The 20,592-nt window shown below is 39.8% G+C and overlaps 1 protein-coding gene across 2 annotated transcripts; it reads right to left on the bottom strand.

Moving 5' to 3' along the window:
* Window positions 1-68: 68 nt before the first annotated feature.
* On the bottom strand, window positions 69-19,720 carry PRDX4 (peroxiredoxin 4). Of its 2 annotated transcripts, none has more exons than XM_005593171.4 (7): window positions 19,396-19,720; window positions 15,568-15,685; window positions 11,843-11,959; window positions 7,670-7,792; window positions 4,760-4,890; window positions 3,578-3,612; window positions 69-181 (listed from the first exon to the last, which is right to left on the bottom strand). In XM_005593171.4, exons 1-7 carry the CDS (start codon window positions 19,634-19,636, stop codon window positions 131-133), a joined length of 816 nt encoding a protein of 271 aa, XP_005593228.1. In that variant the 5' UTR covers window positions 19,637-19,720; the 3' UTR covers window positions 69-130. The 2 variants fall into 2 exon arrangements, with proteins under 2 accessions (XP_005593228.1, XP_065394759.1); XM_065538687.1 differs by lacking the exon at window positions 69-181 and adding an exon at window positions 396-461.
* Between the last annotated feature and the right edge of the window lie 872 nt (window positions 19,721-20,592).

The raw sequence follows: 20,592 nt of genomic DNA, 5'->3' as shown, positions 1-20,592 counted from the left end.
CGCTAAATATCTTTGGACTCTGATGTGGATCTTTATATTCTCCAAGAAATTACTACTGCAACACAATGTGGTAACGAAACCGTGAACTTTATTGAGAACTTTCAAGCATCATAACTTGAAGAAGTATTTCTCAATTCAGTTTATCGAAATACTTCAGCTTTCCAGCTGGATCTGGGATTATCTGTTAAAACACAAAAAAAGGAAATTATTCATTTTAAATAAACATAATGAGTAGTCTGACATTAGTTGCCCATGCCTTGAGTAAAAATTATTTTTGTATATCAGATTGTATATTTAGAAAAAAATGAGATTTGTCCTACCTACTAATTTCGGCTATTCCAAAAGACAAATATTTTTATGTATTTTTTGTGAATAAATTAACATCTGTACTCAAGCACCCCAAAACTTACTTACAGCTCTTCTCTTGGCCACCAGGCTTTCATGGCATCTTCAGGTTTGATCTAATTAAGTCAAACACATTTAGAGAGCATGGCTACAGATGTTAATGTACTTTAAAAATCATCTGCTGCTAAAATGATGTTATGCCACAATTATCTGAAAAGGAGGCAGGTGTTCACTATGGGCTTACTAAAGTCCAGAATACAACTTTTAAATCTCAAGCTGCAAAGTAAAAAAAAAAAAAAAAAACAAAACCAAAAAAAAAAAAAACCACCCAAACTCAAATACATCAAGCACTACTGTCAATAGTTAATGAATACTGTTGTGTTCCCTCCAAGAGCATCACAGCCTTAGAAACCTGTTAGACTTAAAAAAATTTCCAGGCCGGGCGCGGTGGCTGACGCCTGTAATCCCAGCACTTTGGGAGGCCGAGGCGGGTGGATCACGAGGTCAGGAGATCGAGACCATCCTGGCTAACACGGTGAAAGCCCGTCTCTACTAAAAATACAAAAAATTAGCCGGGTGTGGTGGTGGGCGCCTGTAGTCCCAGCTACTCGAGAGGCTGAGGCAGGAGAATGGCGTGAACCTGGGAGGCGGAGCTTGCAGTGAGCCGAGATCCTGCCACTGCACTCCGGCCTGGGCGACAGAGCAAGACTCCGCCTCAAAAAAAAAAAAAAAAAAAAAAAAAAAAAAATTTCCAATATATTTTGACCTCACATTAACTATGTTACTTGCTAGTTATAGGTAAAGTACATCTATCTTTATATATATATAAATAACTTATTGTAACTTTTGTAATTGACTGACTCTGAATCAATTTCTGATGGGTTTGCACAACAGGTTTGCCTTTGAGGTCAAAGTTAATGTTACAATAGCAAACTTACTCATCTCTATGTTGATCTGATGGATCTCAAAGGGGATTTGAAATTATACATTAAAGGTACTTTGAACACTAGGTACCTTAAAAGTATAAATCAGTCAGGTTAGTTTACATTTGTTGATTATGAGGCTTATAGAAATAAATACAAATCAGAAGCTGCTGGCTTAAGCAGCAGCTTAAGGAGCCTTAAAAAGCATTTCAGACACATCTTCAAGGTAGGGGGCACTTCCCCCTGGAGGTGCAGCAAAACCATCTGTGACTGATGAATAACATCTCCAATCACAGGCATGTGCTAGGTGTCCAAGTTCCCAGAGATCGGTGAGAGCTCTCAAGAAGTACAATTTAACTCTGAAAGGTATTACAGGATGAGTACCGGACATTTCAGAAAACATGTTGACTATTTAAATGATTAACTTTTGGGGGCCACAAATCTCTGAGAATCTGATGAAAACTATGGATTCTCCCTCCAGAAGAATGCATACGTGTTATCACATACTGTGGTGGTCATTCTTTTTAATTTTATTTTTGATCGACAAATAATAGTTGTATATATTTATGTGTTTGGATATTCTTTCAACAGACTTGCTATATGGAAACTATTCAAAGTATTATGATAGGCAGTATTTATTAGTGAACAACACAGCCGAAGTCCCTGCCCTTGGAGTTACATCCTAATTCTAATTTTAGGTTGCGGTAATAAATGCTTTTACAAATAGGTTGGTTGGGCCAGGTGTGGTGCCTCATGCCTGTAATCCCAGCACTTTGGGAGGCTGAGGTGGGTGGATCACTTGAGGTCAGGAGTTTGAGACCAGCCTGGCCAACATGGTGAAACCCTGTCTCTACTAAAAATACAAAAATTAGCCAGGTGTGGTAGTGCACGCCTGTAATCCCAGTTCCTTGGGAGGCTGAGGCTGGAGAGTCGCTTGAACCTGGGAGGTGGAGGTTGCAGTGAGCCAAGATCAGGCCACTGCACTCCAGCCTGGGTGACAGAGTGAGACTCCGTCTCAAAAAAAAAAAAAAAAAAAAAAAAGTTGGTTGGAGGATGTGTAGGGTGGGGATAAAGTGGTGAGGAAAGACTTCTAAGATGATATTTGAGCAAAAATGTGAGCAAAGAGAGGGAACTAGTCATGCAGATGGAGTACAGAAAGAACGGCAAGGGCAAAGGCCCTGAGGCAAGAATCAGCTTACCAAGTTCAAGGACCAGAAAGGGGCACACCTGAGGTTAGAGCGCAAATTTCTACCAGTGGTTATCTATGGCTAATGGTACTTCTCTTTGGTTTGCTAAGGAAGGAAGTCTTAGGAGTCTATATTTTTCTATTACCCAAAGATAATGATTTCCTCCTCTAATGCTCTAGTATCTCCCAATTTCCTAACTGCAGCTTGTGTAAAACTCTTGATTTTTAGAAGATAAACATATTCTTCCTAAAAAGGTTCAAGCAAGTTTCTAAATTGTATTTTGGCAGGAGAGTACTTCAGGGATTGTCTATAAATTATACAGCCTCCTGGCTGGGAGCAGTGGCTCATGCCTGTAATCCCAGCACTTTGGGAGGCTGAGGAGGGTGGATCACTTGAGGCCAGGAGTTTGAGGCCATCCTGGACAACATGGAGAAACCCTGTCTTTACCAAAAAATACAAAAATTAGCTGGGTGTGGTGGTGCAGGCTTGTAGTCCCAGCTACTTGGGGGGCTGAGGCATGAGAATTGCATGAACCCTGGAGGCAGAGGTTGCACTGAGTCCAGATCATGCCACTGCCCTCCAGTCTGGGCGACAGAGCAACACTTGTCTCAAAAAAAAAAAAAAATTTTACAGCCTCCTAAATGAAAGAATATATGTGTTTCAATCTCTTCTTTCTTCATGACAAGGAGAGAATCATTATCTTCAGTATTAATTGAGCTAGATTTTCTCAAAACTTCTTACTATGCATAGAAAGGTTTTGTTTGTGACTGTTTTCTTTGTCCAGAATACAGGAAGAAATTTGATACATGACCTATATAAGACTTCTGAATTATTCTACCAAGTCTCCCCTCTGCCCTTTTTTTTTTGGAATGGTGTATTTATCTGTATACTTGGCTTTAAAGTTCACAGCATCACGCCCCATATTCTGCTTTCTCCAGTTTCAGCTACTCTTCCTACAGGCAAAAGAATGTCTGTACTCTGATTTCTGCTTAGCAATGTTTACTTCATTTACAAAATCAAGACAGTTCTAGTAACAAGGAAAGATTATTCTAAGGTTAGCATGTTTTTTTTTTTTTTTGACTCTAACCATCAACTCAACATAAAAAATATATATATACTTACAGTTTCACTACCAGGTTTCCAGCCAGCAGGGCAGACTAAAAGAAACAAAAAGAGGCAGAAGACATTTTAAAAACAGAATTCAGTTACCTCCAGCAACTGACTTTTTCTGTTTCTACATGAGACTGAAGTTAACAGAATATACTAATAAGAACATTTCCAGACCACCGAGCACATGACTTCTATTAGCCTCCTGCTCACACCAAGGAATTTTAGTCATGGAGCTTATCAGCAGGCAGCTAATCTATTTTCATTTTTAGCAATTGTGTTTAGTTACATTAAAAATATAAGAAATCGAGTTGATTGCCCCTCTAATACAGTTGGAAAGTTTGGGAATCTGGTGAGCTGGAAGGCCTAGGCATGGCAAAAATTCCTCCAAATTTACATAAACTTCCAGTTAGCTTGTTTGCCATGTTTCCTGCAGTACTTTGTACTGATGACATGATTCACTATTTGTCAAAAGAGACTTTAGAATGCATCCTGACTCAGTGACTCAGTGACATTTTTAAAAGGAATATATGTGTTCTATTTTAGCAAAATGATGAACTTGTAGATTACAAATGTGATACTGAATAAGCCCAGAGATTACATTATTATACTTCATCTTAGCTGAAAGGCAGAAAAGTGATCAAGGATTATTTAAAGGCTAAATTCAATAATACAAACAGGCAAATGAAAACTACATCACTAAATATTGCCAGATTGACACATTCTAAGCTTGCAGAAACATAATTTTAAAAATTGCAGTAGCAGAAACTTTTCTGAGTTTTATCAAAAAGGACTATGCAAATAGTGAATATTTTTGCATCTTATTTAGTAAGCAGAATACATTAGTTTTATACACACACACACACACACACACACATATATACACATATATATTTGATTTTTAGTAGAGGTGAGGTTTCACTGGGTTGCCCAGGCTGGTCTCGAATTCCTGAGCTCAAGCAATCTTCCCACCTTGGCCTCCCAAAATGCTGGGATTTCAGGCATAAGCCACCATGCCTGGCCTGATATTTTGTTAAAGCACTTTAAATTATAATTTGGTCTGTTAAAAAGATCTGCTAATAATTTGTAAATAATCAGAAAACTGTGGAAATATCCAAATTACTTTTATGGTAAGAAACCAAACGAATTATGTTATCTTTCAAACTAAAAAATCAAAAGGTTAGAAAGGAAAGGTACCTTCTCCATGTTTGTCAGTGTACTGGAATGCTTGAACCAAACGTAGTGTCTCATCCACTGATCTACCCACAGGAAGATCATTCAGAGTAATTTGTCTTAGGATTCCTTTGTCATCAATAATGAAGAGACCTCTGTAAGAGAAGAATGGTAGAGGTGAGGCCATTTCTTCTATGTATTTTGAATTCCTACACCATCCATGCAGAAGGATGCTATACAGAACAAACACCACACTACCTACCTACTCCAATGGTACACACACACACACACACACACACACACACACGTGTGCGCATATCCCTCCCTCAATCTAATGTATAATTTGGAATTATCACTGTAAAACTGCAGCTTTAAAAATTTGTTTTTGGCTAAGAAATGTGCCATAGTATTTACAGTTGTTGAAGATAATCTGGCTTTTAAAAACTATACACATATGTGCATGTATTATTTTGAAAATAAAAAATAATTTTTAAATTTGTTCTCAAACGCGATCTCACTCTGTTGCCCAGGCTGAAGTGCAGTGGCATGACCTCGGCTCATTGCAGCCTCAACCTCTTGGGCTCAAGTGATCCTCTTGCCACAGCCTCCTGAGTAGCTGGGACTACAGGTGTGTGCCACCACACCCGGCTAATTTTTGTATTTTTTGTAGAAACAGGGTTTCATCATATTGCCCAGGCTAGTCTCAAACTGCTGGACTCAAGCAATCTACCTGCCTTGGCTTCCCAAAGTGCTGGGATTACAGGCGTGAGCCACCGTGCCTGGCCTTAAAAAAAATTTTTAAAAAGAAACTAATGGCTCAAATCAAATAATATAGCTAACATTAGATAATTTTACTTGGTTAATGTTCAAATGATTCTACATTTTAAAACTGCCTCAGTCTTTTTTGGGGCATATTTACTCTTGGAAATTAACTTAGTAACAGACTTTATGAAAGCAGAAAACATTAAAGACTTAGCAAGTACAAAAGAGGGGAAATTGCTGGTAGCAATACATGATACAATACAATGAACCTTGAGAACACTATGCATGAAAAGAGGCTAGTCATAAAAGCACATATTGTAGGATTCCATTTATATGAAATGCCCAGAATAGGCAACTATAGTGACATAAAGTAGATTTGTGGTTGCCTAAAGCCAGGGGAAGTGGGTTAGGGGAAACAGGGAGTGATTGCTAATGGGTATGGGGTTTTTTGGAGTATGAAAACATTCTAAAATTGTGGTGATGGTTGCACAACTCTGTAAATACACAAAAACCACTGAAATGTATTCTTTATTTTTAATTTTTTTAGAGACAGGGTCTCACTCTTGTTACCCAGGCTAGAGTGCAGTGGTGTGATCATAGATCATTGCAACCTTGAACTCCCAGGCTCTAGCGATCCTCTTATCTCAGCCTCTTGAGTAGGGGGACTGCAGGAATGTGACACCACAACAGGCTAATTTAACAAAAAAAAATTATTTATTTTTTTTGTAGAAGACAAGGGTCTGGTTATGTTGCCCAGGCTAGTCTCAAACTCCTGGGCTCAAGGGATCCTCCCACCTCGGTCTCCCAAAGTGCTGGGGTTACAGGCATGTACCACCATGCCCAGCTGAATTGTATTCTTTAAATGGGTATTGTATTATATGTGAACTATATTCCAAAAAAGTTGTTATAAAAAACACAGGATTATAGAATACTGACACTTTCACATAAAACATATAAGAAAAACTATTGGCAATACAAAGCAAATCAGCAATACAACCAAATTACAACACGCTAAAATTGCCCCCTTTTCAAAGAATTCTATTAATGTTTGTTAGCTCAAGTAACCCAGTGAGAGTATCTGGGTAAAATATTTCCTTAATTTTTCCTACTCCAAAGACACAGGTTTGCTAAGTAGTATGACACTTGTATTTAGAAAAAAACACTACTGGAGTCAGTTTGGTAAAAAGGAAAAAGAAATGGACAAGGAGTTGGGGGACCTGGATTTAAGTCTGGGCTCTGCAATTAAATAATTATATAACTCTGGCTAAGATCACGGAACTCTATGAATCTGTCTCTTTTATTTGTAAGATGACAGAGTTGGTGAAAGATCTCTAAATAATCTTCCAGCTCTAAAAGTCTATGATGCTAACATAGTTTAATCAGGGCTAATATAAAGTAACATAGTTTAAGTTTAGTAGTTTATTTTAAAGACTAATAGAACAAAGTAATATTTCTTTCTGTTTTTTTTTTTTTTTGGAGACAGAGTCTTGCTCTGTCACCTGGGCTGGAGTGCAGTGGTGCGATCTCGGCTCACTGCAACCTCTGCCTCCTGGGTTCAAGCGATTCTCCTGCCTCAGCCTCCCGAGTAGCTGGGACTACAGGCATGTGCCACTACACCCAGCTAATTTTTGTATTTTTTAGTAGAGATGGGGTTTTACCATGTTGGTTGGCCAGGAAGGTCTCGATATCTTGACCTCATGATCTGCCCGCCTTGGTCTCTCAAAGTGCTGGGATTACAGGCGTGAGCCACCATGCCCGGCCAATTATTTATTATTATTATTTTTGTCACTTTGTCGCCCAGGCCGGAGTGCAGTGGCATGATCTGGGCTTACTGAAACCTCCGCCTCCTAGGTTCAAGCAATTCTCCCACCTCAACCTGCCGAGTAGCTGGGACTATAGGCACACGCCACCATGCCCGGGTAATTTTTGTATTTTTTGGTAGAGACAGGGTTTCACCATGTTGGCCAGGCTGGTCTCAAACTCCTGACCTCAAGTAATCTGCCCACCATGGCCTCCCAAAGTGCCAGGATTACAGGCCTGAGCTACCGTGCCTGGTCTCAAAATAATATTTCTTGATCAAAATTTGTTCTTCTATTTCATAAATAACATCTATTTCAAGGAGGATTATAAACATGCTTGGATTTGTCATAATGTAAAACCACTGAAAGGTACCTAAGAGTGTGGCCTGAGTCCTCTAGGTATACACCATAGTCCTTTGAGATCTGATGGGTCAAATCTGAAAGAAGTGGAATCCTTATTGGCCCAAGTCCTCCTTGTCTTCGAGGGGTATTAATCCTGTAACAAACAGAATGCTTACCTCTCAGAGCTAAGTAAACAGCATATATTAAAACAGCACTCTTTCTCTATACATGCACATGCACACACATGAACAAAATACACACATTCTTTCACTAACAAAACAGGCTAATATACTTTCTGTTTTGCTTTTCCCATTTAATATATTCATATCCTTTAAACATTAAAAAAAATATATACACAACACATATTTATGTTTTTGAGACGGGGTCTTGCTCTGTCTCCCAGGCTGCAGGGCAGTGATGTGCTCATAGCTCAGTGTAGCCTAGAACTTCCAGGCTCAAGCGATCCTCCTGCCTCAGCCTCCTGAGAAGCTGGGACTACAGGTATGCACCATCTCACTGGGGTAATGTTTTAAACACTTTTTTTGTAGAGATGGGGTGTAGCTTTGTTACCCAGGCTGTTCTCAAATTCCTGGCTTCAAGCAATCCTCCTGCTTCAGCCTCCCAAAGTGCTGGGATTATAGCCATGAGCCACTGTGCTCAGCCTACAACACATTTTTGTTTTTTCTGAGATGGAGTCTTGCTCTGTCGCCCAGGCTGGAATGCAGTGGCATCATCTCGGCTCACTGCAACCTCTGCCTCCCAGGTTCAAGCGATTCTTCTGCCTCAGCCTCCCAAGTAGCTGGGATTACAGGCATGTGCCACCACATTGGCTGATTTTTGTATTTTTAGTGGAGATGGGGTTTCACCATATTGACCAGGCTGGTCTTGAACTTCTGACCTCAGATGATCCACCCGGCTTAGCCTCCCAAAGTGCTGGGATTACAGGCATGAGCCACTGTGCCCGGCCTATAACACATTTTTAATGTATGGATACACAGATATTCCTTGACTTATGATGGGGTTGTGTCTTTTTTTTTGAGACGGAGTCTTGCTCTGTTGCCCAGGCTGGAGTGCAAAGGCACGATCTTGGCTTATTACAACCTCCGTCTCCCAGGTTCAAGCGATTCTCCTGCCTCAGCCTTGCGAGTAGCTGGGATTACAGCTACTCGCCACCACACCCAACAAATTTTTGTATTTTTAATAGAGACGGGGTTTCACCATGTTGGCCAGGCTGGTCTTGAACTCTTGACCTCAGGTGATCTGTCTGCCTCAGCCTCCCAAAGTACTGGGATTACAGGCCACTGTGCCCAGCAGGGGTTATGTCTTGATAAACACATCATAAGTTAAAAATATCATTAGCTAAAAATGTATTTACTATCCCATAAACCCACTGTAAAGTTGAAAAATTATATGTCGAACCATCATAAGTCAGGACCATCTTTACTATATTTTACTAATCTCCATGATGGAGATTTAAACCATTTACCTTTTTTTGCTTTATAAACACTGCTGAAAACATCCTTGTATTCTTACTTTTATACACTTGTCTAATTGATTTCTGAAAGTGAAACTGATAGATCAAAAGACATGTAGTATCATAAGCATGATCTCAGTAGTGTGATCATAAGACAAAGCCTTGAAGAGATAGACAGGATACAAATGGATGACATTTTAACATTCTGAGAGACAAAGAAATGCAAAGTCCACTTGAAACAGTGAAGGAAGTTAGTTATAATATCAGATGCATCAGTCTTCAGTACAGGTTGTGTATCCCTTATCAGAAGTGCTTGGGACCAGAAGTGTTTTGGATTAAGATTTTTTCTGATTTTGGTATATCTGCATACTTACTGGTTGAACATCCCTAATCTGAACTCTGAAATGCTTCACTGAGCATTTCCTTTGAGCATCATGTCAGCACTCAAAAAATTCTGAATTTTGGAACACTGTGGATTTCAGATTAGGGATGCTCAATGGGTATTCTGTAACTTGAAGCCAGGAGACATGGGCTGATGCTGTAACAGGAGGGTACTGACACAGCAGACAGAAAACAAAACGACATTCCTCCAGGTATCTGGAGCCCAGTTCTGACACCCAAGTAGAAATCTCTGGTTGATGTGAAACCTATCCAGCTGAGAATGTATCCCCAAATTTCCTTGGGAAAGCAATCCCAAATTATTTGGGATGACATAACTTTTTCCTTAGTGGATATGCATTTTAATCCTCGGAAGATTTAGAATTACTACAGAAGTGATGAAGCACAGCCCAGGCAATATGGCAAGACTCCATCTCTACAAAAATAAAAATTAAAATAGGCATGGTGGTGCAACCTTGCAGTCCCAATTATTTGGGGAGGTAGAAGGACTGTTGGAGCCCATGAGTTCAAGGCTGCAGGGAGCTATGACTGATTGTGCCACTGCACTCCAGCCTGGGCAACACAGTAAGACCCTGTCTTTCTTTTTTTTAAAGGAAATGATAAAGCAAATTAAGCCTATATTTTAATTTTTTTTTTTTTTTTGAGACAGGATCTCACTCTGTTGTCCAGGCTGGAGTGCAATGGTGTGATCTTGGCTCACTACAGCCTCGACCACCTAGGCTCAAGTGATCCTTCCATCTCAGGCTCCCGAGTAGCTGGGACCACAGGTACACGCCACCAGACCTGGCTAATTTTTTAAATTTTTTGTATAGATAGGGTCTCACTATGTTGCCCAGGCTGGTCTTGAACTCCTGGGTTGAAGTGGTTCTCCTGCTTTGACCTCCCAAAGTGCTGGGATTATAGGTGTGAGCCACCATGCCAGGCTATTTTAATATTTTTATATTATATTAAGAAATAATCAGTACATATTTATATATTAAGTTATTTATAATGTTTAAGATAATTTGGCACATTAGAACTACGTAAGTATTTGGGAAGGTTTGTCTAAAAATTGAGATACTTAAGGAATTCAAATATATTAAACATATAACTGCATTTAAAAATACTTATGGGAATTAATTTCTTAGGGAAATGTAATTAATTAAATTGTAGCTCCCCAAGCAATGAAAATTTGTTATACACACACACAGATTATAAATGAAAAAAAAGCTCGTGTTTTAAATTTGTAACTTTAATAAATTGAATATTATGTTTTAAAACCAAAATAATTCTGAATCTTTTGTTTGTTTTGTTTTTGAGATGGTGTTTCACTCTTGTTGCCCAGGCTGGAGTGCAATGGTGCAACCTCAGCTCACTGCAACCTCCACCTCCTGGGTTCAAGTGATTCTCCTGCCTCAGCCTCCTGGGTATCTGGGATTACAGGCACCTGCTACCATGCCTGGCTAATTGTGTATTTTTAGTAGACATGGGGTTTCTCCATGTTGGTCAGGCTGGTCTCGAACTCCCCACCTCAGGTGATCCGCCTGCCTCGGCCTCCCAAAGTGCTGGGATTACAGGCGTGAGCCACTGTGCCTGGCCTAATTCTGAATGGTCTTTATTGTGCACAAAGTTTTCTGCACAAGACTGTGGACACTATTAAAAACTCGTATTAACATGTAAATTTCCAATTTTGAGACATGTAGCCCAACGGCTCTCCAGAAATGCTAAGTAGCTGTGTGTGAGTGCCATTTCTTCAATTTTTGTCCATAGTGGATAAATTTTTTCAATCTTTTTAAATCTTGGCCAAACAGACAGGGAAAATTGGCATCTCTTGTCATTTTATTTTGCAATTCTTTACAATGAATTTAGGTAGAACATCTTTTTATGATTAATGAATTTAAAAAAATTTTTTTAAATGAATTTAAAAAAATTATTGTTTCTTGAAAATTGTAAAAGCTGAGTTTGACTATACAACTGTAACAGAGAAATGGCATATTTTAAAGATTTTTTTTCCTTCAGATTATGGTAACCCAATTTATCATAATAAAGTAATCATATAATTCAGTGGTTTTCGTTATAGAAATCACATCTACTGCATTTAACTTTTCCCCTAATTTTGAAATGTCCTATAAAATCCTTAAGCATTTTTACTATTGCAGCTGATTATATTACTCTTCTCTCTTTTTTTAACCCGGAAAATGTGTAGAGGCATGTATTACTCTTAGATAAATCTATTCCTGAATTGCCTGATAAATGACTATATTCTTATTGTATCATATCAAGATTTATCTGCCCATGCTTTAAGAGTAAATCCATTCTTTTTTTCTACAAATGTAAGTGTAAGATACTGACCAGGCCAAATGGGTAAACTGTGAATCAACAGAGCATGCTACCACTTCAGTATTTATAGATCTGAATTCTTCAAGTCTATCACCAAAAGCGATAATTTCAGTTGGACACACAAATGTGCTGAAAGGTAAAACAAACAAACAAAAAAAATCAGTATTCTCCAAATAAGCATATACCTAAACTTTCAAATGACAATTTTTACAAATACCTTTAATAATAAAAAAGCACATTAAGAATAATTTTATATTTGAACCTTTTCAAAACTGTCATTTGATCAAATATTTAATAAAGAAACATATTACAGAGTTCTCAACTACATCTCAATAAACTTTCTTATTACAACTTAATAGATCAGTAGTCAACCAGTGTTCCCTTCTCCCTTATAGCAATAGCCACCCCCCATTTTATTACTTTTATTTAATAATACCTTTTATTTATATAGTACTTTACAGCTTTCAAAGGATCTATAAACATTTTACATCATTTCACTATTTTTTTTTTTTTTTTTTTTGAGACGGAGTCTCGCTCAATCTTCCAGGCTGGAGTGCAGCGGCGCAATCTCGGCTCACTGCAAGCTCTGCCTCCCAGGTTCACGCCATTCTCCTGCCTCAGCCTCCCAAGTAGCTGGGACTACAGGCGCCTGCCGCCACGCCCGGCTAATTTTTTGCATTTTTAGTAGAGACGGGGTTTCACCGTGTTAGCCAGGATGGTCTCGATCTCCTGACCTCGTGATCTGCCCGCCTCGGCCTCCCAAAGTGCTGGGATTACAGGCGTGAGCCACCGCGCCCGGCCACTATTTTTTTTTATATTCCTATACCAACCCTATGAACTAGATGCATCTATCTGTATTTTGGAGAGGAGGCAATGTTTTCCAGTACCCCCACCCCTCCTTTCTTGATAAGGTCCTCTTCCACCTTGTCTACCAGTCCTGTGCAGCCAGGGATTTTACACCTTAATATCCTCATGTTGTCAGAAGGCCATGTTTAGAGAATATTACTAGGGTGGCATTTTTTCAAACCATGGTAGGGACTCCTTAAATCAACTGAGTTCTAAACAACATTTTTAAAAAGTGAAATCGGATAAAAAATAGGAGACTATATCATATATAGTAAGGGTAAATTATGAAACATATGTTTGTATATACAAATACATATATATGTTTGTCTTCAACAGTGATATTCAAAATATTTAACAATCTTAACTCAAAGCTGGCTTTTATTCTGGAGGTTTCTGAAAGGGACCAGGCAGGAGGACTAACTACTTGGGGAGGGAAGGGAAGTGGCTATTTACCACATGATATGAGGGTTTTTCAGCATTTTAAGGAGCATGGCTGTGCTGGTGCATCCAGACGGAATGTTGCTGTATATATATGTGCCTGTGTACTGGCTGGCAATGAAAAATGTATTTCCTACTGTGAGACATGGTCAAGAAAGTTTGAAAAACATAGACTTCGGGAACAAGTTCCTATCAGAGACCAATACAGGATTTTAACATGTTTCAGCTGTTCAGGTACAGCACTGTCATGTCCAAGTAGACAGTTCTAATCTAGGATGATGTCCCTGGAAACCTGGGCTATAAAATGTATTTTAAATATTTTCTAAGGGGTAGGAATGGTCAGCCTCAGCTTTCCTTTTTTTTTTTTTTGTGGTAGGGTCTCACTCTGTCGCCCAGGCTGGAGTGCAGTGGTGTGATCTCAGCTCACTGCAACCTCTGCCTCCCGGGTTCAAGCAATTCTCCTGCCTCAGCCTGCTGAGTAACTGGGACTACAAGCACCCATCACCACGCCCGGGTAATTTTTTTGTATTTTCAGTAGAGACGGGGTTTCACCATGTTGGCCAGACTGGTCTAGAACTACTGACCTCAGGTGATCTGCCCATCTCGGCCTCCCAAAGTGCTGGGATTACAGGCGTGAACCACTGCGCCCAGCCTTTGCCTTTCTTCTTATTTCAAGGAATGCTACCTAGAGATACATTTGACCAACTTCTTAATGAAGACAGAAAAAGTTTTGGCAGGAAACTGAAGGGTTACGTTTGTAACTTTCCTCCTTGTAGACTGTGGCAAATGCCCCAGAATTCTTCCTTCTCTAACCAGGCACAGTCCAGCATTACATGAAAACAGGAAGAAGCTATCTTAGCTCCTTGTCCCAGAAGACCACTGCTAACAACATGCTCCAATTAACTATCTCTTACCCATTATGGAGTTATGAATAACAATGGAGAAACACAACATATTTTTCTGCTACATTAGACTAATTTCCAAATTCAGGGTGTTGTATATATTTAACATACATGTTAACTTTCTGGTTTTATAAACATGAATTTAGAAGGCCTGTCATTTTTTATGTTTACTGAAATTTCTATATCTGGTTTCTATTAGAAATTAAGCTATACTTAAAAAAATCAAGTCACAGTATGAGTTGATTAGAAAGAAGCAAGTTCTTACTAATTTAAAAGATTATATATTATGCAGACTCATAACTTTAGTCTCAATGTAATAATTTTCATGAGAATTCTTCCTATTTGGCTTAGAGCGGGGGTTGGCAAACGGGTCAACAGCCCAAATCCAGTAGAAAAAATTTGTTAATCCCTGGCCTAGAAACAACCTATAGAAGTGAGCTTAAGTATACCCTCCCTGCAAGTTTAAATATGATCTATGTGGTTCTAGATTAGTCCTAATGGAAAAAGGCACAGTGGCAAAGATACTTTTTTTAACCAAAAAGTAAGTTCCAAGAGAATAAAAGATAAAAATTGACATAACTCTTTTTGGTCTCTTTTCACTTTCATGAGTTTTGAAAAACACTCAAAATAGTGTTTTGCAAAATAAAATTAAATCCTCAATGTGAATAAAGCTGTAGGAGTATTTACTTTTAGTCAACTTTCTGACCATATACAAAAATGCTCACTGTCACAGAGTTAAAGAAAGACGAGAAACCCCACAATAAGCATAACATATACACAGGTGTTATTCCTTATTCCTTAAGCAGTATATAGTATTTTCAGCGAAGTGTTCAAATCCCAGAAAAGCAACAGATGCAGCAAAGAATAAAAATGGAAAAACCACAGTTACATGGTATCACTAGAGAAAATGGCTTAATTTTCTTTTTCTTTTTTTTTTTTGAGACGGAGTCTCACTCTGTCGCCAGGCTGGAGTGCAGTGGTGCAATCTCGGCTTACTGAAACCTCTGCCTCCAGGGTTCAAGTGATTCTCCTGCCTCAGCCTCCCGGGTAGCTGGGACTACAGGTGCGTACCACCACACCCAGCTAATTTTTGTGTTTTTAGTAGAGATGGGGTTTCACCATGTTGGCCAGGATGGTCTTGATCTCTTGACCTTGTGATCCGCCAGCCTTGGCCTCCCAAAGTGCTGGGATTATAGAATTATTTTTCTAATTAAGAGGGATACATTAAAAAGAATTATGGCATAAGTCTTGCTATTAAAGCTTTCTAAAATATTATCAGTCCATTTTCTTGCCTTAGTAGGTATAGCTTAATGAATATATTGTAGCTTTCCTCTAATTATTCCATTACAGCATAATCATGTAGACATAACTATTGAGGTCGATGTGTTATGACTCTGAAATATATGGTAGATGTTACCATTTTAAATACATTTCTTTACTTCAGCTTGCCTTTTTAAAAACCAAGAGCTGAACAAAATTTGTTTGATATTCCTAAAAAACAACTGATAAAGACTGAGATTTTACTAGCTGCTATTTACATGTATTACTTACAAATCAAGTGGGTAGAAGAAAAAAACCAAGTATTTCCCACGATAATCAGTTAACTTCAGCTCCTTAAATTCTCCATCGATCACAGCTGTTCCTTCCCAGTAGGGCGCTGGCTTGGAAACTAAGAAAGAAAAATACATGATGTTCTGTAACACTTAGAAAGTTGGTGGAATGGTAGAAGGACATCTTTAGAAAATCACTAAAAATCAGGGCTACCTTTAGATCTCTTTGGCAGTCTGGTGAAGCTTACAGACTTCTTAAAAGAGTGTTATTGAATGCAAAAAGGAAAATACATAGAATTACAAAAGAAACCAATTGTATTTAAATACAATTATCAAAATATTTTTTTAAATGGTGATATCATAATACACGTGCTCTGTAACACTTCAAAACTGCAAGATCTAGTCGTGATCTGACAACTTAACTACCTAAGATAACGATGAGTGAAGATGGTGTTTCAGGATACCTGCAATAACCATAATGTAGCAAGAAAATAACTGTGGTTCTATTGGTGCAAGGTACAAGTACTGCTGAAGCTAGTGTAGTTTGTTGCTGACATTCATAATAGAAGGAAACACTAACTTTCAGATGGGGGTTAGTGAAAATAAATACTTTTTTCCCCTATTCATGCCCATAGACCCCTTAAATTCCACCCTGCACTAAACCCTCCTGGATACTTCACTATAGCCCCGCTTCAAGTTGTCAACTTCCTACATTTCAAATAATTAGATTCTCCTTTCTCTAATGGCAGTCTTCCAGATGTACTAATTTAGTTCGTCCAGCTTCTAACCTACACATGGAGGACCTGCTGCAGATAAGGCTATACAAAATGAGGAGGGAATGTACAAATATGTCAGGCCAGAAGTGTAAAATCCCAAACCATGGGATCATTTTCCTAGAGGGCTTTGAAAGAAGACTCCCTTGAACAGGTTTCAAGTGACCCAATGGTTCAGTTGAACAGTTCATGCCGCTGTCTTGTAAGGGCATACAGTAATTTTAGCCAACACACTTAGATAATAATGCACTTCATGCTCTGTTAACACATTCAGATAGCACTTATACTTTCAGACCCTTTATAAACACTGAGGGCAATACTTGCTTCCAAGTTGGCTAAGGTTCCTAGAAAGTAAGGCTTATACTTTTCTGTAACAGCCACCATTTATGGTCACTCTGAAATAGAGACAAACAACATGAATTTCTCTTAAAAATTAATATATAACATATGATTACTTATCTTGAGCCAGCATCCTACCTCATATATATAATCCTGATCTGATTAGGTAAAGGCCAGGAGGGAGAAATAGACAGAAGGGTATTCAATTATATATACTTTAAATAAATTACTTAAAATGCTACTTAAGTGAAAGGTTATAATAATTTTCATGATCTATTACAATGATGTGCCCTAATGATTTTAGCATACTGGGAAAACCATATTTGAAAAATAAATTTTGTTCTGAAAATTGATTTTGGAAATATTTGGTTAAGAATGGTAGTTACTTTGCTAAGATCTATAAATGGAATTCCCAAAGCAATCCCTTGCATTTATCAAAAAAAAACACATTGTCTTGAATATAAATTTCATAATTAACATAAAGATTCTGGTAAATGCAGAGAAGTACAAAGAATATTTAAACCCTCTCTCTCCATAACGCCCATCAACTTAACTACTGTTAACATTCTAATGTCTGTTTTTCCAGTCCTATTTTTAAAAATTTTATTTATTTATTTTTTTGAGACAGAGTCTCAGTCTGTTGCCCAGGCTGGAGTGCAGTGGTGTGATCTGGGCTCACTGCAACTTCTGCCTCCCGGGTTCAAGGGATTCTCTTTCCTTAGCCTGCCCAGTAGCTGGGATTACAGGTATGCGCCATCACACCCGGCTAATCTGTGTATTTTTAGTAGAGATGGGGTTTCACCATGTTGGCCAGTCTGGTCTCGAACTCCTGACCTCAGGTGATCAGCCAGCCTCGGCCTCCTAAAGTGCTGAAATTATAGACATGAGCCACCACGCCTTGGCCTTTCCATGCTTTTTTAAACACAAATTTGCCACGTTGCATCCCCGCCTTTTTTCCCTCCTTAAAGGAAACAGTAAATTAATTATGAACAGTTTTTGATATTACTAAAAATTATTTGAAAATATGGCCTTAATGGCTCCATAATAGTCTTTACTAACAAAAGTCTTTGTATCTTTAATTCTAGATAAGCCTACATGTGACAGAGAAATGTAGTAAACAACTAAAATGTTAAGTTTTGCTGGTAAAGGGAAAGCTTTGAAGTAGATTCGTTTCCTATGGAAAATATATGTAATGCAAGTAAACACTTAACTGGCTGACATACTTAAAATACTTTCCCAGGCAAGTAAAACCAGTGGGGCTTGGAAACACTGTGATTTTAAAATTTAAGACTGGTTTTCTTAAAAATCCCAAAGTAGGCCGGGCACAGTGGCTCACGCCTATAATCCCAGCACTTTGGGAGGCCGAGGCAGGCGGATCATGAGGTCAGGAGTTCCAGACCAGCCTGGCCAATATAGTGAAACCCTGTCTATACTAAAAATACAAAAATTAGCCAGGTGTGGTGGCGAACGCCTGTAGTCCCAGCTACTCGGGAGGCTGAGGCAGAAGAATCGCTTGAACCAGGGTGGCGGAGGTTGCAGTGAGCCAAGATTGCCCCACCGCACTCCAGCCTGGGTGACTGAGCGTGACTTTGTCTAAAAAAAAAAAAAAAAAAAAAAAAAGTCCCAAAGTAATTAACTTTCAGTAAGTAAGAACTGTAAATGTTTAAGAGGACAAAACAGTTTTTCTCATTTATCACTCCCAACCCATCCTAAGTCATAACAACATTCCATTTAACTCTAGGGATTCAGAATTGTGAAGCATTACTTTTTTCACTGAATATTGGCATGGAACATGCTGTAACTGAACCATAAAAGCCAACTGCACACCACAGAATGTCAAATGATCTGTAGGAAAAGCAGGTTACTGAATAGCAAGCAAGAGACAGCCTTTATCTATAGCCACTGTTCACTTTTGGTTAATTTTAACATCCAGATGTAGCAGGCCACAACTTTCACAGTATCTACTTCGTCTGACGTGTCATTCCTGAAAGTGGCCATTAGCTTTGTACACTGGACAGAAATGCAAATAATCAAAAACCAAATTGGCAGGACACAAATTTGCCACGAGGTTTATCATCAACCCAAATGCATACCTCTAACCTCCTTTCCCCTCATTTCCCTCAAAAGTACACTCTGTAATAGGTTCTTCATGTCTGAGAAACTTAAGGAATATCCATTAACTACATAGGCTTTGGGGAAGGTGGCTTTTACTAATAATCTTTGTAAGATGCAAACAAAAAGGAGGAAAGAAAAACGAAATGTTTGACCTCCTGAGCACTGTGTTTAGCAACTGTGTTTAGCAACTTTTCTGTTTAATCAAACTTTTTGTGATTCAACCTATCAATGTCTTCCTTCGCTGAAACAGTACCTGAAAAAGACGGGATGTGCTGCGGGCACTTTGAGATGTTTCAGGAACTGTTTCAGTTTGCCCAACATCCTCGATGCAAACTCGGGACTAGGGCCACCCACTTTCCCTCAGCTGCGGCTTTTGGGGTAACCACTACCTCTTCTAAAATCTGATCAGTGGAAACCATACCTTTCTTCACAGCTAGAACTCCCCTTTATTCCCTTCCCCGCCCTCCTAGGAGAGAACCAGGCCCGCCCAGGGCCCGGAGGCAGCGTAGGCGGTGCCGCCCAAGCCCAGACTCCGGGGGTGTAACCGGGGTACACGTGTCTCCGGAGTCTCCCCTCCCACCCTCTGGCGGGACGCCACCTACTCTTGGCTTTGCTTAGGTGCAGGGAGTGGTCGGCGACCGATACCCGGGATGCCTCTCCCGGGTACACTTGTCCACCCGCGTAGAAGTGGCACTCCTCTTCGCGGGTGCGGGGCCTGTCCTCTGTCTCCCAGCCCCGCACAGCTCCAGCCGGCAGCAGGAACAGCAGTAGCGGCAGCAGAAGCAGCCTTCGGTGCCGGCCTTGGGCCGGAGTTGTCGCGGCTAGCAGCGGCAGCGCCTCCATGACCACGCGAGCGCAGAAACACGTCCCTTGGCGCGAGCGCGGCTTCTCCCGCCGCCAGGCAGCTACAACCGCGTGCACGACGCCAGCGCGAGCCGGGGCGCGGCCTCGCGAGACCTGCTCCGCCCCCTCCCTCCCCCCTCCGCCCTGCTCACCGCCCCGCCACGTGGGCGCCGGCCCCGCCTCCCCTCTCCCAAGCCTGCATTTGCGCCTGCGTCCCGCGGCGGACCAGGATCTGGAGCGTAGTCCAACTCTGCAAAGGCTGCGACAAGGTCTCCTGACCTTCGCGCTGTTTTAGACATCCTTCCACGCCCATCTCTTCCACAAAGCCTCACCACTGCACACAAAGCCCCCACAAGCGGAATCTAGCCTATATGCTTGTGAATGGCTTGCATTTTATACTTCTAATAAGCTCTTTAAGAGTCACTTAACATTTTAAAAAATTATGTTTGACAAATCGTAATTGTATACATTCGTGGGATGCAATGTGATATTTTGAAATATGTATCCAATGTGGGATGATTACATCACATTAATTAACTTATCCATCGCCTTGTTTACCTATGACTTTTATGGTGAGACATTTCAAATTTACTCTTATTCATTTTGAAATACACATTATTATTGACTGTAAAATTTACCCTGCTGCTTACCAGAGGCTGGACAGTAGGGAAGGCGGGGAGAGAGGGAAGGAATGGGGAGTTAGTTGTTGGTCAAAGGTTACCAAGTTCCAGATAGACAGGAATAAGTTTCAAGATCTAATATACATTTACTAATTTTTTTCTCGAAGTGATTTGTGTGAACAGTGCCATGATCTGCACTACTTGCAGCTCTTTTAAGTGCTGGAAAAACTTAGGATAGGTCTAACCATTTACTTTCCTCCAGCAGGCAAGGGTGAACGGCAGTTTTTGGTGGCCTAATCTGTTGTTTCAAAGGTAGCTTTTTTATTTATTTTAAAT

This window comes from Macaca fascicularis, chromosome X (genome assembly GCF_037993035.2).
Source record: "Macaca fascicularis isolate 582-1 chromosome X, T2T-MFA8v1.1".
Classification (NCBI taxonomy): domain Eukaryota; kingdom Metazoa; phylum Chordata; class Mammalia; order Primates; family Cercopithecidae; genus Macaca; species Macaca fascicularis.
Note: the sequence above shows the minus strand (reverse complement) of the source record. Positions and strands in the feature narration are given on the sequence as shown.